The sequence below is a fragment of the Ambystoma mexicanum genome, chromosome 3q (assembly GCF_040938575.1).
Source record: "Ambystoma mexicanum isolate Mex_15411 chromosome 3q, UKY_AmexF1_1, whole genome shotgun sequence".
Lineage (NCBI taxonomy): Eukaryota > Metazoa > Chordata > Amphibia > Caudata > Ambystomatidae > Ambystoma > Ambystoma mexicanum.
Genome location: NC_090926.1, coordinates 447,246,220 through 447,263,780, shown reverse-complemented (window position 1 = coordinate 447,263,780; position 17,561 = coordinate 447,246,220). Strand labels below are relative to the sequence as shown.

The 17,561-nt window shown below is 47.4% G+C and overlaps 1 protein-coding gene across 1 annotated transcript in view; it reads right to left on the bottom strand.

The window, feature by feature from the left end:
- The window catches only part of LOC138582653 (START domain-containing protein 10-like), a 394,666-nt gene that overhangs the window by 123,926 nt on the left and 253,179 nt on the right, over positions 1-17,561 (bottom strand). The window contains exons 2-3 of the mRNA XM_069654119.1: positions 11,913-12,060; positions 9,685-9,788 (exon numbers count right to left, since the gene is read on the bottom strand). Of these exons, the coding sequence (XP_069510220.1) occupies positions 9,685-9,788; positions 11,913-12,060 (252 nt within the window). The remainder of the gene's footprint in view (positions 1-9,684; positions 9,789-11,912; positions 12,061-17,561) is intronic.

Genomic DNA, 17,561 nt, shown 5'->3' with positions numbered 1-17,561 from the left:
GTGAGGGCGTTAACCTTTGGGGTTCTACAGGAGAAGAGAAAGGGAAGAGGAGAGAGGCACCCAATAACCCCAGTTCATTAATCCCATATTTTCTATCTGCAGACATCTTACTCTTCAAGTCAGACATACAGTGCACAGAGGTCCAGCCCAAAGAGCCAACCGTGTGTTACACATCACCTTTGAAGATACGGCATTCACCCAGTCAAGACCGGCGCCTCTGCGGGAATCAGGTGAGCGTTACAGTAGGAGACAAGGAGTGGTGATTTAGGACAAGAGCAGATTGTGTCACTCACTGGATGAGAGGGACCTAGAAAGAAGAAGGCTCTCTGGCTGGCCGGGCCAAAGGAATACCATGCGAGGTGCCACGCCGTGCAACGAGGCGGCCCGGAGGCCTAATATTCGTGAGTGCCCACTGGGACTGGGAGCTGTTACCTGCTGCAGACAGTGCTGCTGGCCCGGTGTGCTCAGTGTCATTCATCATCACACTAAGCAAGTAAGTAAAATAAAAAGACGGGTGCCAGGATAGGTCATCTCTCAGGGCGCACTTCCCCGGCCTCAATGCAAATAGAAAGGGCCGCTGCCACCGCTGATGCCTGTATTTTACTTTTTCAAAGAGTCCGGGCATTTTCCCTCGATGGCGTCAGCAGACTGTTGGGCTAATAATCATTGGGGAGTCAATCATATGTCATCATCAGAGAGCATGAGTGCTCTAGAAGGGATCTACAGCAAATTAATAGAACCTTGCATAGTCAATCAACCCATATAATTATGATTCACATATTCATCTATAATGGTCATCAGGAATTTGTGTACGGAATATATTATGTTCCTGATGTTCCGCCCAAGGAGTTGGAAAATAGTAGCATGTGTGGTGGCACTGGTGGTGGTTCTGCACCTGCAATTTATACCGAAACGCACCTGTGTTTCTGTAGGTCATATCATATTCTATGGTAACTAACCCCTCTGCCATCCTGTGTTCTTTGGAACCTTCTTTCCTTTCACACCCTATTTCTAGCATAAGAAGAGGGATGAGAGAAGGATTGACCAAAGGAGAGGGCGGGAGGGGTTGGGGGTTGAGTGGGGTGGCCTTTAGGAGTGAGATAGAATGGGGAGAGTGGTGGCATGGAACAAGCAAGGACGCCAGGAAGTAAGGAACGGAGGGAGGAAGGGAGGGAGCGAGGGAGGTAGAAAGGAAGCATGGAACGAAGGAAGGAGGGAGGGATTGTGAATCAATACGCGGCAAATCAATATGTACATGCATGCTTTGCCACCATGTAGGAAACATGTACCTACAACTGCGGCTGCTTGGAATTAAACGAAATCTAAAATGAAAAGAAATTGGAGGCTCCAATATCTTTTTCATTTTAGTTTGTATTTAATTTGGACCATGTGTAGCTGTTACACAGCCAGTTATTTTGAAGCACATGAAGCATCTAGACAGAAAATCTAAATGCAAATATAAAACATTCTGGTAGTTAGGAGACTTCAGTTTGTGACGGCGGTGCAAAACATCTTTAGAAGACAAGGGAATGCACAATGAGAACTGATCTGTTGAGACACGCAGGTTTCTAGGCTAATGGGTAGCAGTCGGCTCTTCCTTCCACTGCGTTCGGGGTTGCAGACTGCAGCGAGAGCAATATGCAGTGTCCACTGTCCACTGCGGGGCCCCGTCCGTAGAACAGGCATTCGAATTGTGTTTCTTTGAAATTTTCACCCTGAGCCAAGGCTGACCTGATTCTGTCTCCTTGCACGTGCTTAACGCGTGTACTTATTGTACTTATTGTCCTCTCCTTGCGCTGCAGAAGCTTTGATGGGATAGCATTCCTAGGATCTCATTACGACCCTGGCGCTCCCGTAATAAAGGGGGCCGGTACGGGACTGGCCCCGTTCATTACGGGAGCGCCTATTACGAGTTTCCCTTTGCCGGACACGGATCAGACGTCTGGTAAAACCAGACGTCTTTTCCGGGGCCCGCGAGCGGAAAAGGGAGGTAACAACGGGACACTTGTAATGTGCCTGTTGTTACCTCCCTCCCCATTCCCATTGAGCCTTATAGGGTCTCAAATGGGAATGGGGAATGGTTCCTGCAAGGAGGATTTACCGGGTCCTCCTATTTCAGAATGACCCGGTAAGTCCCCATTGCAGGAACCCGGTAATGGAGCCTGGTTTGGAGGCAGCCATGGATCGTAATGAGGCCCCTAGTCTTTCTCCCTTCAACATGCAACACCTTCATTAGATCCTATCAATGTTTCCAAATTAATGGAGCCCTAACCAAACAAACCCTATAAAATACAGGTACCTGTTTAAAAGACATGTGATATTGCACTAAACACATTTCTATATGTACCTTGCCTACTAATTCTGAGGTGCTTGGTTTTCTTCACATTATGGCAGCAGGGGACCATTTTCTTCATTAAAAGCATCACCTACAATCACAACAACATATGTGGCTCTCTGCTACAAAACATGTGATGTATTCAGTCTGCTTGACTCACCACCAATGAGGTGCTTGGCAATGATGAGTTCCAATTTTTTGATCTGCTGCTTTAACCATTACAGTTTAGCTAAATTTGAGGCACTTTGCTCTTGTTTTTACAGTGCTACTTGTAGTAATTAATCCTGTTTCTGAACGCAAACTCTTTCTGGGGCCAGTTCGCTACATTAGGCTTCCCATTGCCACTCAAATAACGGAGAAACTGAATGTACACAATCCTTCTCGCCATTTTTTGAGCGTGCATAGCATAGGCTAGCAGCTGTAGCTGTTTCAATTTAGGAGTTCAAATAGGTCTCCTTAGAGTTTAGCAGACTATATGATAATGATGCCAGCCTCAGTTTTTAACTGATGTGTTTTTTAACACTTGTTAGGTCAGTAATAATGTCTTAGAGGGCACTTATAAGTTGGAAAAAACACAAATAGCGTGATAAAGCCACGTGCCAACATGTAAATACTTATAGCAATGTTAAGCCACAATAATATTATTGTGGCTCTATTTTTCACATCCTGAACGATGAACTATGAGTCCCAGAATGCAAGATAATGCCAACCTGAAAAATCTAGTTATCTCCACTGTGCTTTCAGTGATTGAAGCCATGTAATGAATGAAGCTGCGTAATAACAAAGATAGATGTGCACATTATTTGTCCCAAACTTCCAGCTCCTTGTTATTCTTGATGTTGAAACAATTTGATTAGCAACTTTATTGTTTTGCATATTAAGACAGTAGACATCATGGAAATAACATATCTTTAAATGGGTGCTTTGTGTTGCTCACTAACTAGTACAGCTCTTTGAGTTGGAAATGTTCATGCATATGAAACGATCTACCAGTGCCACTGATAAAAGAAATGCATTTACCACTTGAGCACCTTAACAACCTACAGAGCCACGGATGCCCTGAGTGTGTGTGTCTGCCGAGTTCAAGCCTGGGAAACTCGCAGTGCTTGAATGCCCGGCCTGAGCAGATTCTATATTTGGCTCAGGAGAAAGAAAGAGTCAAGGACGCATTTCTTGAGCCTTTGAACTAAAGGTACACTCTGTAAAAATTAAAAGAACTGTTACGGCGTATTAATGATTTATATCACACTTCCATCTCTGCCTACTCACACCTCTCTGTCGGGGGATGGATCAGATGTAGTAATTGCTGTCTCTTCCTTGATTTTGCACAATGAGCATCCAGACATGTCTGGTAGACAAGCTACTTGGGTCCTGTCCTTCCTCTATCGGTTGCCCCGCAGTAATAGCCCCTGTAGAAGTAATTCATTAGGGGTTGGCGGAGATAGGATGGTAAGAGTTTTGGGCAAGAAAGGGGGATAGCTACGGCTGACCTGACCCAGTCCCTTCAGAAATGCCCACATTTTGTGCCTATGGATGAAGGAGTGCAGAGCCCAGCCAATGGTGTTCGGTTGGTTCAGATGCCCAGAATTGGTATGCTCATGGGGGAGTGTGCATGTAGCATGGTTGAGCGTGTGCAAAGCATGCATGAGTGCCTGCCATAAGTAGCATTTTCTGTAAAGTCGTCAATTGACGCAATTCCCGGATGAGGGTTTGAGGTGTCCGGGCCTATTTCTTGTTCCAGTCCGACCCTGCAGAAGATAAGGTGTGGCAGAGCAACAGCATAGTCTAATAAACTATGCACAAATTAGGCCTTTTCTACAGTACACATTTAAGAAATAAAAATCACTTCTAGGTGACCTCAATGCTGGCAGCTAAAGAAAATAGGACAGAGTGATGTAAAATGATTTGCCTTGGATGGCAAACATTGGTTGAGTGGACACGCTGGAGTTTGAACCCATATTTCTTAGCTCCACTTTTTGGAATTTGGGCAGTGAACTATTTGTCATCCCACCCCATCTTCAGTTGGGTACCAACATTTTAATGCTGCATCGCTGTCTTTAAAAAGCTATCCTGAGTTAAATGAAGCCATACTTATAATGTTAAACCACATGGTAACTAAACTTAATATATATCAAAAATATTCATAGAAACTTGTCAGACAAAGCAAGTATCGTTTACTCAGAGACAGCACAATAACATAGTGGTTGTGTGTCAGCAAAACAATGACAGGGCAATCTAAAACTGGATTCAGCAATGCAATGGATGTGATATAAAACTGGATTCAGCAATGTAATGGATGTGATATAAAACTGGATTCAGCAATGGATGTGATCTAAAACTGAAAGTGTGTCATTTACTACACTGCAGTTTCAAATACAAGGAAGGGAAACAACCACATGCGTGGGCGCTAAAAAAGTGAGTTCCATTCATTTACTGTGATTAACTATTTGACAAGTTGACAAACTTGGTGAAAATAAACCTGTCTAAATATGTTTTAGTGATTGTTGTGGTGTTTTCATTCCTAGGCATATTTAAGGATGTCCCCCGACATGTAGGACAATGATGGTAACATAACTCAGTGGGTTGCAAGCTCACTGCAGACATTTGTGTGATCTTCATATTACAAGTTCGAATTTTCGTATGTGTAACATGGCTTTTCATCGCCAAAGTCAATAAAATGATTACAATTATGTCCGACAATCTAAGAAGTAAAACCTTTAGTATCGACTACATGAAAAAGGACCATGTTCCACACACCCATTGCTCATTGGTACATTAAAAGCCGGATCCTGGTTTATTGGCTATGAACTACTGCCAGGAGCATACCTTACCTCAACACGTGCCCTTACTCTGCACCCCTTAACTCCTCGAGCTATATAGTCTTCTCTGAAAAACTCATTTTCACAAGGCCCTGAATCCTGCCTCCTTCTGTCCTTCTTACAGCATCCAACGAACCTTATGCCCAATAGCAAAATGACCATATTTCGCCCTGTTGCATCACTACGCCAACTCCGACACCTTTAATAAGAGGCACCCGCTTCCGGCACAGCACTCAGATCCCATTTTTTCATGTGCTATTTCAAGGCCAGGGCAGCACCCTTGAGGTCTTTCGCTGAAGTCCTGCGATGTGTTAGCAGAACACTACAGCAGGGGTGGTAAAGCAACAGTAGAGAGTGGTTCCTTAGATGTAATGTCGTTTTCGAGGTGTGAATGGTGGGTGATAAGAAAGGGGTGAGGTGTGCATAATGCTGCACGCTGTGTAAAATAATGACTACAATCAGATGACCTTATAATGTATTGCAGTTTCTTTCACTGTGTTTTAATTCTCAATAACACAATTTCAAAACACAAGGGACACTTGTTTTGGTTCACATGTGTTTTAATCCAACGACTGTAATCAACCATTCAGTGTTGAAGGACTATATCTATAAAAATATTATATTTAGGCAACACTTTTCTAAAATGATTTATATCTTGGTGGGCTGGTTTATTAAGCTCTTGATACTGCTGCTGCTAGCACCAAGAAGTAATTAGATTCTTCTCTGAGCGCTGTACAAATCAAATCACATACCTCTTGGCATGTTGAGAGTTGGTAAGGCAATATTTATCTGAGAGAACAGGCCATCAACTGATTCGCTCTCGCATAGGGGGCATAAGATTAGGACTGTTGGGGGTGACTACCCCTACTTTCTGGGGTGGGGATGGAGCAGTGTAGGGCAAGAGGACTCGTGGGGATTTCTTTTCCCCAGTGCTGTTCTAGGGTCACAGATATAACGTCAAGGTTCACATTGGCAGCTGGCAGCCATTTAAATACTGTCTTTTGCCCTGCCTATTTTCTACCCCCACTTCTATGTCTCTCTGAAGTGGGGAGAAAGGGGCGTAGAATAGGTGTCATTGGAGTTACGAGACGTTTGCCGAATGATCTTCACAGCAACTATCTTTCAGTTGTGGTTTTCACACTTAGCAAGGGGAGGATCCCTCTGCAGTCAAGAGTCAACCACGTGCTGCTCACTTCCTGCATCGGCGAGAATGCTCTCAATTTCTCTAATGTGATTGGCTGGGGCCGAGGGGCGTTTGTGCTGCCTTGACTAGAAAAAGCGAAACCAGACAATATCCTCAAAACATGTTTAACATTATAGGTCCTGTTTCCAAAATATGCTAACAAAACTCAATTCAGTCAAAGTGTGACTGTGTTTGTATAACTGGCATCATGTTATGCCTCGTCTGGTATACATGTGTATTGAGGTCAGTAGGCTGCAGCAGTAAGACCTGAGGCAATGGGGTGAGGCCTGCCGGGAGCGACGTCCTACAGCTTTCCCTGCACCGCTTGTTGTCTCCATCACCTTTACCCTCACAACAGATGACTGACAGCTCGAGGATCCAGATGGAGGGGCACCACTTGCCATGACTCACCTTGAAGCCATTTAGACCGAAGGCGGGGGCATTATGGCACTCAGTGTGGCCCTCCGATATGAAGCCAAGAGTTATAACTTGGAGAAGGGTCAATATCAACAGTTATAATTACCCTCCCCCCACCCTCAATGCGTGGAGATCTAGTAGCAAACGGTGCTGATAACAAAATCGGTTCTGCAGTTGTGCTATGTAAGTACAAGTGTAGTGTGAAAGTGAGTTAAGGAAATAGACAAAACATGGTAGTGAATCAGATGTCTTATTTTGGAGTATCTAAATAACAACTGTGTGTTTTTTTTGCTAAGCATTTTCATGTTAAACTTGGTTGATCCCATTTTTAAAATGAACATGCATTAGGTGTTGTAACAGGTTGAGGGATCTGAATCTGTCAAGAGGGGATGGAGACGCAGCTCAGGAGGGTCTTGAAAGCATAGCAGGGTTTTCACCAGGGCCAGTTCTAACCCAGAGGTGGGGTGTGGAAGGTAGTAGGGACCTCGTCCCTGTCCCTTATACCAGTCCTGTTTACATGACATTAGTACCACCTTTTCATGCTTCATCCCTAAACTGCACAATGCTGGCTTGTCTATTTCCTGTCCCGTAGGACTTGAACATCCAGCATACCTGGAGGTGGAAAACAAAAAAGCAGCATGCCCAGGAGAGAGACAGCGCGGACCTGCCGTACAGTGGAGCAAACCGCGTAGTAGACTGGTGAGCCAAATACTTTAGGTGACATGGAACAGTGCAAAGGGATTTAAAATCAAATTCAGTGAACAGGCTGAGAGTTGGTTACAACAATCTGGCAACCCCTGTGCTTTACGCCATGCCAACATGGATGCCAGGCATACCTGCAGCAGGACCGTGGAAGGCCCCCATGTTGAGGCGACATACCAAAGGCTCCTGCTTTGACTGAGATAATGGTAGTCCACAATGATCACAGGCAGGCAGACCAACATACAAGAAAGGAGCTGGGAATAAGACCTCTTTTATGTGTTTGCTCATAAATAACACCTCCACTTGGGAAGGGATAGCTGAAGAGGGAAGAAGAAGGATAAAAAGGGGCACAGGAAACAGGAAGTTGCAGGTTGCTCGGGTGAGGTCAAGTGAGAATAAGGAGGACCAGCAGACCAGGCAGAGGGAGAAAGGACAGTGCAGAGGAACATAGAGGAAAGGTATTGGTTGGTGAAGGAAAGCGGTACTTGGGTGTGAGTACCATGCAAGAAGTGAGAGGAAGACAAGAGTAGGTAATGAATGACATGGTGACTGGGAGAGAGTGAAGAGGGTGGTGAATGTGGGAGAACGTGTGGGGAGAGAGTATTAGGAGTGTGGAGAAGGGAGAGTAGTAGGGGTGCGGGAGGGTGGAGTAATAGTGTAGCGATGGGAGAGTAGAAGTGGTATAAAGAGGGGAGGGTATTAATAAATAGTGTTGAGAGGAAAGAGTAGTAGTATTATTAGTATAGAGAGGGGACGAGGAGTATTAGTGTGTAGGGGAGAGCAGTTGTGAGGAAAGCAGAGAGTAGTGGTAGAGAGCTGATAAGGGTACAGAGGGAGAGACCGTCAGTGGTAGAAGTGGGAGAAGTGATAGAGAGGGAAGAAGGAAGGAGAGTGGAAGGAAAAAGGGGAGGAGAGTAGAAGGAAGCGGATGAGAGGATATAAAATCAGGGCAAATAGTATACGGGTGTAAAAGAATAGGACCAAGAGGGGCCTCAGTACCTGGATGGCACCTTTTCTTATACTGAATTGCATTGGGCAACCTAGGTTAGGGATCACCTACATTGTTAGGGACATAGTTAGAAAGGGTGTTTGCCCGTAGGCCATCACAGCCAGGCAGGCAGAATTTTAGACAGTAGGGGTTGCCGACCCCTACTAAACCAACCTGGGGTTGAGGGGCACCTGGGATAGGGATGGAATAGCCTGCACTACACAAGAGAGAGCGGGAGGGCACTTAGAAAAAATCTTTTGGATTTTTCAAATCGAATCCCTTGAACTGTATTCGAGAGTAGGTGTTCTTAAGGCCATCTGTGTGACGTGTGAAATGAAGTGTTTCTCAGTAGGACGGAAACATTTAATCTATGTTTTAGGATTGTTAAATTGGATTTTGCACGTGACATTGAATGGGCAGCGAAAGCGACGTAGCATCTTGTTTTGTTGGTTGGAGAGCTAAAGCAATGATGGACATATATTCATGATTATCGAGCACATGGGCTCGGTTGCATAATTTATATGGCATTGTTGTCCGGAGTTTGTTGCGTTCCGCCTGAGTGGAACAGGGTTGTGCTTGTAATTGGTAAGGTTTATATTTTGTAGTTGTGCTGATTCATTTTCTGTGTGCTGATTCATTTTCTGTGTTTGAGAAATTCCCTATGTTGTGTCGTGAACTGCTTCCTAAGTCAGAATGTTTGAATTGCAGTCAATTGATATCGTGCTGGAATTCAGTCAATACCAGTTGCTATTGACTGTGATTCAAGTGTTCTCATTGGTAAGAGGAAAACAATAATGACTTCTATGTGCTAATGAAAGTCATTGTCCTTTACTCTCCGTATGTGCCCTCACCTTGCTCGGAGCCATTGGGTAAATGGGGGCCCGTAACTAGTGTTATTGACTGGGTCCACAGTCAGTAATGGTGCATCTGAAACATGGTTGGATGGAAGAGTCAGAAGGTGAACACTAGACACTTCTCCCTGTCAGATTGTAGGGGAAGTGGACACATTGGACCTTCCTGGGAAAGAATAGATAGAAGGCAAGTGGTCAGAAGTGAAAGGAGTGATATTCTTGGGACCGAATAATTAAATAAACACATTATTAAGTTAACGCGGCCTCTGCTGCATGTGTGCGCCTGCAGTGTAAGGCTGCAGACAGGATCTGGCAGCCTGCTCGTTCAGCTAGAAAGAGAAAGAGCCAGGGACACATAGGCGTAAACGCAGACATCCATGTAAGCTCACCGGGTGCTTGACTGAATAATTGATGATCATGTAATCAGTTCCAAGTGGCAGCCAAGACCGTAGAGTCACGAAATCCCTGTTCTTCAGCGGGCTGGGACACTTCCCTGTAAGGAAGAAACATATTCAGATGGCGGGCGGAAGCAACGATTGTTCGATAGAATCATTGCAAAATGGTGCCTATTGCAGTCTTCTATGGTCAGCGTTTAAAATAAATAAATATATATATACATAATATATATGTATTTGTGCATAAGGCGCTTTATACAACATAATTGTGTTTCAAAGCACCACAAGACTAAATGGGAAGGGAACAGGGGAAATAATAACAATGGCAAAAACAGTAACAAACAGTCGTGGTCCTACTAGGCCTTGAGGCATTCGGCCGTGCAAGTGCATTGAGGGGAGGGGGATGGAAGTGGGAAGAGAGGAGTGGACACGTGCTGGGGAGTTCCCAGGAGGGAAGTGCTGAGGGGAGCCAAAGAGGAGACCCTCAGGCTAAGTGCTGGTATAGGTGACTCTCAAAGGTGGGATGTGGAGCCACCAAGCAGGGGCCGCAAGGCAGTGCAGTGGGGGGAAGGGGTGCTGCTATTGACTGGGAAGAAAGGCCTGGGGTCCTGTGAGATTCATGAGGATCAGGCCACTGGTCACAGCGGAAGTGGGCTGATTAGCAGGGAAGGGAGAGAGGTTGAAGAGGTAGAGAAGAAAAGAGTTTTGAGCAGTTTCCGGAACTTAAGGAGGTTTGGCTCAAATCTGAGAGGGGCAGGGAGGCTGTTTCAATCGGAGCTCCAAGCCGAGGATAGGGACCTTCCCCCCCACTTTCTGCTTGGAGAAGCGTTTGACTGTCAGAGAGTTGGAATTAGTGGAGTGAAGGGCTCCAGCAGTGGAGTATTATCAAGGCCATGCAGTCACTATTCCACCCACTGAATGCTGCTGGTAATAGCGCTAGTGGAGGCATTCCCTTACTTGCCTGCATGAATGAGTGCTAGGGGCAAAAGGAATCAATGATGGGAAGGGAGGGATGCGGGATGCACAGGACGCTGCCCCCTGAAAATGAAACAAAAGCGGCCACTGGCTGCCGGAAGTTCTGGCTACATTCACCGGCAGCAATATGACTTGGAATCATCAAGGCAGGATGAAGGGAATCCACTTTTTATCACACTCTATGTGCACAATGGCCACAAGACTTTCCTGGCATTGGACAGTTAGTCACTCTATGATTCCTCTAACTGCTCCATCAAAAAGGCACCCTACCATTTGGCTCATAAACTGGAGAGGAGTCATTTGGATTATTCTTTTTCAATGTGCATCTTCTTACAATGTCTTCAGTCTAGTGTTGGGCTGGCCAATCCACAGAATAAGGACATTTAGACTGGCTTTCCGGGATACCAACACTGACACCCCCCACACCCTCACACCCACACACACCCCTGTGTAATTATTTTGTGAAAAACATATTCGTGGATTTCCTGAGCATCTGACTTGACTTTTTTCTTCAATGGGTTTCACTAGTGGAATCCTAAGCAAGGCCTGGCCCACACCTGATTATGTGGCAGCGTTTAGGGGAATGCAAACTATCTGTAAATGGCTCAACATATGGAGGGAACCAGCCTTTTGGCCATGTGGGGATTTTAATGTCAGAACGACATTAATGACTAATTTAATGAATAATCAGGCATGACACAGCCAGTGGTGAGAGGCACTAAATGGACAACACCACCAAAGTGCTTTAAAACCTACTCTAGAGTGTGACTGGGGATCTCCCCGATGTCTTGCCCATTCAATGCTTGGATTTTTCCCAAGAACTGCCAGTCGCGTATCAATGAGCTGCAGCTCTCATTGCAAAGGGGAGAGCACCAGACTTATTTCCCCCCCCCCCCCGCAGCTCCCATAGTGAATTGCTTTTAGACCTTATGAGGTCAACTCTCTGATCACCAAATGACCGGGGAGGTTACATGAACCAACAAAATAGTGTCAGGACCCGTGCTGATAGAGAAATAATAGTGCCCACCCTTGTTTATGAACTATTTCTACAATGAAAGAGGCAGAAGAGTTAACAGATGAGTACAATGAACTCCAGACATCCAGACATTTGGAGCACTGCTTTTGGAGTTGTCTGCTGCTTTTAAAGAGGAAGCCCTCACATCACTAGCTTACAACATCCCAGAATCCCTTGCAGGTCCTGTCCGCCTGCTACCTGGGTGTCACATTTGGGAAGAACGCATCCTTACACGAGTAATAACCCACGTCGGCGTTGACTGTTAGCCTCCCGATGTCATATGTCTCGATCATGTTGGCGTCCCACTTCTTCCGGTAGTTCGTGTCGTGCAGCACGTCGTAGAGTGTCTCGGCAGGGACATCCTTGCACACGATCCGCATCTGTGGAACAGAACAGTGGAGGGTGAGATGGGCAGGTGGATGAGTGGGAAAAAGGGGCTTATGCAAGAGTCAATGGTGGACAGAGATGATGGAGAACAACAGCAAAGCAGGACATTCTATTTTTTTCATGTACCTTTCTATGTTTTGGCATACAACTCATTTGATTAATTATGTTGACACAATGAAGGATCTTGGACTATTGGTCTAATACAGATATGACCGACTCCTTTGCACCTGGCTCAAATCTGGGGTAAAATGATATTAGCTTTTTAAATACTAAGTTAATTTGTCTGGGATCCTTCTCCCTTAGTTCGCCTTTACATGTCTCTCATTTACCCAATGCTCCTTTTTTCAATGTATGTGGAGGAGATGCACGCGGCGTGATAGTTGGGAAGAAGCACACGTTCTGCTTAAGAACTCTGGAGGACACCTTAGCCTGGTCGGCAGTGCAGTGCTTTTGGAATGGAGGCCCATGGGGGAGCTCTAACGAAAGATGTCTGTGTGACAGCTGCACACAATGATCAAAAACAAATGCAGTTATAGTAGATACGGTGCATTGCAAGTGCTCTCAGGCAGCAGTCAAAACAACTTAGAATAGGGCCACAGAAAGCTTTCAGTAGCTTTGCACACACACGCATGCGCACACTATCCTTGGTAGAGCCATCTTGTTTGTGCACATGACGTTTCCTTCTGGTGGGCCTCAACTACCCGTGCTGTAGACAGTTGGTCACGAAGAGACTGCCCACCAATTAACACAACCATAACACTTAAGGCTGTATAAGCCAGCCTACGTCATGCATGTTCTGACTGAACCCGGAAGTCAGGCATTGGGACTGTGAAATGGGTTTTTGTACCCACCCTGTACTGCTGTATCCCTACTCCTAAGTGTAGAGGACTGGTAGGGGGTGGTCTGTACTTCTGCTCTCTATATGGTAGAGGGGAGGCACAGAGGACCCCAGCCTAGATTCTCTATTCGGTAGCTATGGTCGAGCAATCAAGGCCTAGCTTCTCAGGAGGTGATGCAGGCTGGTTCTTAAGTACAGTGTAGTCCCCAAGCCCCCACAAAGGAATGTCCACACACTGTATTGGTTAGAACACAGTCTTTATATAATCAATATTCAAGGTTATGTACACTTATCATAATAACTCACTTTGTACTTAGGAAAATCAACAATGGCAAATATATACAATTCTAAAGTGGTACCACCCTTTGTATTAGATCTCATTAAAGTGCATCAACAATACTGTAACAATGTCACACAGATCAATAGAGTGAAACCAGCAATAGAGAGAGGAGAGAAAATAAGATGGTTGAGCAATAGGCAGCATACTGGCCCCTACCACTAGACACAGTCCTGTGTGGAGATCCCCCAATTGGGCAACCTGTAAAATAAAGATATAGCACAAGCCCAGTCCATATATTGTTCTGCAAGTCTTATTCCCTCCTATAATGTTTTTACCCCCCCAATGTACCTGGTGGAGTCGAGTTCTTCGAAGAGGCGTCGACAGATCCTTCTTGAGCGACCCCCTTTCAAGCGGGAGTCACGGATCGTCGAGAGGCGTCGAGAAGCGTCGAGGAACTCGGCGTTCGGCGGCGGGGAATCGACGGCCCTTCTTGAATGCCTTCCCTTTCAAGCGGGAGACACGGGGCGTCGAACGTCCGTCGAGGAACTCGGCGTTCGGCGTCGGGGAATCGACGGCCCTTCCTGAGTGCCTGCCCTTTAAAGTGGGAGACACAGGTCGTCGAACGTCCGACGGAGAACACGGGTGAACGGCGTCGATGAGGCGGCAGCTTCGTCCGAGCGGTGCTCGTCGGCGTCGGAGCGTCGGCGTCCTGCAAGGAAGAGGCGTGCGGGGCTCCTCGGTGACAATAGTTCTGGACCGCAAAGAGTGTGGAGACGGGGGCCCAGCAAGGGCGTCGAGTCATTCGAGTCTTTGTGGTCTTCGGGTGGCGGGAAACCCACCGGCAGGTTTCTCCTCGGCGCGTTGGTCGTCCTCGACTTTCTCCGGCAGGATAAAGCGGTCGACGGTGCGGACGAGGGAGTCCTTCGATTCAAATGTTCTTAGGCAAGGAGCGGACGGCTCCAGTCGTCGGCGGCACGGCGTCAAGTGGTTCCCACGGCTGGGCAACACAACTTCGATGGGCCTCCAGCGGTTACACAGACCTGCGAACCCTGGTCGACGGCGGCGATGTCCGGGTGCTTCACTTCGATCTCCTCGGCGGTCCCGTCTCGGGTCGGCAGCCTTTCGAGGGTCTGTCTTCCAGGGCGCTTCGGCGAAGATGGAGCGGTGCTCGATGGTCCCTCGGAGCACGGGAAGAGGGCGCCTTACCAGGTCCTCTCTCGGGTCAGTCTTCGACGATTTCGGCAGCCTTCGGATCGGTCGAAGCAAATGCAGCAGCAAGTCTTCTTCTTCCAGCTGGGCGTCGAGGATCAGCAGTTCCAGTTACTCTTAGAGTGGAGACTCAGCTCCAGAACGCTTCTGAACAATTACCAGTGGTGAGAGGTCCCCAGATATACTATTCTGTCTCTCATCCACACTGCTGGCACACACTCAGCAGCCAATCATACAGAAGGGCATTCATGCAGTCAGTCAGCCAATCAGGCACACAGTGCATTCAGGCCACACTCCTCCCTTTCAGACACTCACAACAAGGAATGTGGATTGGGACAAGTACCCAGCCATTCAACACTACACACTGCATTCAGGCCAGTTTCGGGCAGGGCTGTCTCAGTCTTTGTCTCTCATGCCAGAAACCAGACAACCACAACAAGGAGTGTATATTGGTCACACTCTCCATTCACCCAGGTCCCACCCACAGGAGGTACCCACAACATACAGTCACTGGGAAGGCTCCAGTCAGTCTAGCTGGGCCTTCACAACAACACCATATATGGAACTTCCACCCAACAGCCAGTCAGGGGGAAGGGACAGAGTCAGGGCTTCCCAGGACTTTGGGAACACAAGGTAACAGGCAATAGAAAGCAAGAGGCCACAGGGGCCATCTTGTTTCCTATCAGGAATCAACTGATCCCAATGGCAGGGCCTGGGTATCCCAAAATGGAGGACACCCAGAGCACCTGTCAAATTCAGCATGGAGCTGCCACCAGCCCATACCCTGCTCTGTGGGCCACCCACAGGTGCCCAAAAACATACACTAGGGGCACAGGGTTGTACCCCTACCCATGGGTGCCATAAGGGTATCCCATGGGTCTGTTCACCAAACCAAAAGAGAGCTGCACTGCCAGGGGTCCCACCTGGACTCCTGGGCAGAAAACACAACAGAACACACGATAAAAAGCAGTAAAGGACAAGGATTCAGAGGCCCTGTCCCTCTGATGCATTTCCAGCATCACAGTCGCCCCTCCCAGACTGAGGTGGAGGGTGTCTAATCTCCCACGGGATAGACACCCTCATCCAGATGGTCAACATACCTTCTGGAAAGGCCATCTGCATTATCGTGACTCTTCCCTGGTCTGTGCTCTATGGTGAAGTCTAGCCCTTGCAGGCTAATGGACCACCTGAGCAATTTCGGATTCTCACCCTTTTTTTGCATAAGCCACTTCAGGGGCTTATGATCTGTTTGGACCTTGAAGGTAGACCCCGTAAGGTAGGGCCTAAAACGCCTAAGGCTCCAAACTATGCTAAAACACTCCTTTTCAACAGTAGCCCACCTAAGTTCTCTACCCTTGAGTTGTCTACTGATGAATATGATAGGATGTTCTCTCCCTTTGTCATCTGACTGGGACAAGACAGCTCCAATTCCGGTGTCGCAGGCATCCGTCTGGACGATAAAGGGTCGGCTGTAGTCAGGCGCACACAACACAGATGCCCTACACAGACTTTCTTTGAAGCCATCAAAGGCCCTCTGACACTCTTCGGTCCAATTAACCTTCCTAGGCTGTTTGGGTGAAGTTAGAGCTGTCAGGGGTGCAGCTATGGTTCCATAGTCTGCCATGAAATTGCAATAGTACCCAGTGAGGCCCAAAAAGGCTCTTACCTGGGTTTGAGTAGTGGGAGTCTCCCAGCTCTGTACATCCTGTACTTTACTGGAGAGAGGTTGGATTTGACCCCCTCCTACCTCATGACCAGGATAGGTAACTTTCCCCTCAGCTATCTGGCACTTGGTGGCCTTGATAGTGAGGTTAGCCCTTTCCAAGGCCTGCAACACCTTATCCAGATGTGTCAAATGCTCTTCCCAGGTGGAACTGTAGACGGCAATGTCGTCTAAGTAAGCCACACAAAAGGCTTCCAGCCCACTGAGCGCATGGTTGACCAACCTCTGGAAGGTGGCAGGGGCATTCTTCAACCCAAAAGGCATGACCCAAACTGGTAGAGTCCCTCAGGTGTTGAGAAGGCCGTCTTTTCCTTGGCATGGTCCGTCAGAGCTATTTGCCAATAGCCTGAGGTAAGGTCAAAGGTGCTCACAAATTTGGCAGCACCTATGGTGTCCACGAGCTCAATGGGTGCGCGCCAGTTTTGGTGACGGCATTGACTCCTCGGTAGTCCACACAGAACCTCTAATCCTTGGTACCCGCCTGGGAACTTGCCTTGGGGACAAGGACCACTGGACTGGACCAGGGACTGGTTGAGGGTTCAATAACACCCAGATCCAACATCTTGACGACCTCAGCCTGTATGTGGTTCTTGACGGTATCTGACATACGGTAGCACCTGCTTTTGACAGGCACACTGTCACCAGTGTCAATTTCATGCCTACACCACGGTGTAAGGCCTGGGGTCAGTGAAAACAGAGAGGCATACTGTTGGAGCAAAGCCCTGCAGGCCCTCTGTTGCTCTGTTGTCAAATCCGGAGAGAAATGTACTCCCTCCACTGAGCCATCCTGAGGGTTTCTATGCAGCAAATCAGGAAGGGGCTCACTCTCATCCTCTTCTTGCCCTGAAGCTAGCAAGAGACATGAGACTTCTGCTCGCCGGTGGAAAGGCTTGAGCCGGTTGACATGGAATACCTGAGGGGCTACCCCAGAGGCTCCCATGTCAACCAGATAATTGACTTCGCCCATCTTGGAGATGATCCTGAAGGGTCCAGTCCACTTGTCTGCCAAAGCTCTAGGCTCCATCACAAGGATTTCCTGTCCCGGAGTCCAATCCACTTGCAAGGCTTTAAGGTCATGCCAGTACTTATTGAATTCCTGGCTGGCCTTGAGATTTGCAGTTGCCTGACCCATCATCTGTGTCATCCTCCGTCTGAGGCCTAACACATAGTCCCCCACTTGCTTGGCGGGACCTGGAGGGGTGGCTTCCAAGCCTTCTCTGATCAAGGCGAGGGGCCCCCTCACGGGATGTCCAAAGAGTAACTCAAAGGGGCTGAAACCAACACCCTCTTGAGGTACCTCTCTGTAAGCAAACAGCAGGCATGGCAGGAGGAGATCCCATTTCCTCCTTAGGGGTTCTTCCAAAGCCCCTAGCATGCCCTTGAGAGTTTTATTAAATCTCTCAACCAGACCATTGGTCTGGGGGTGGTAAGAGGTGGAGAACTT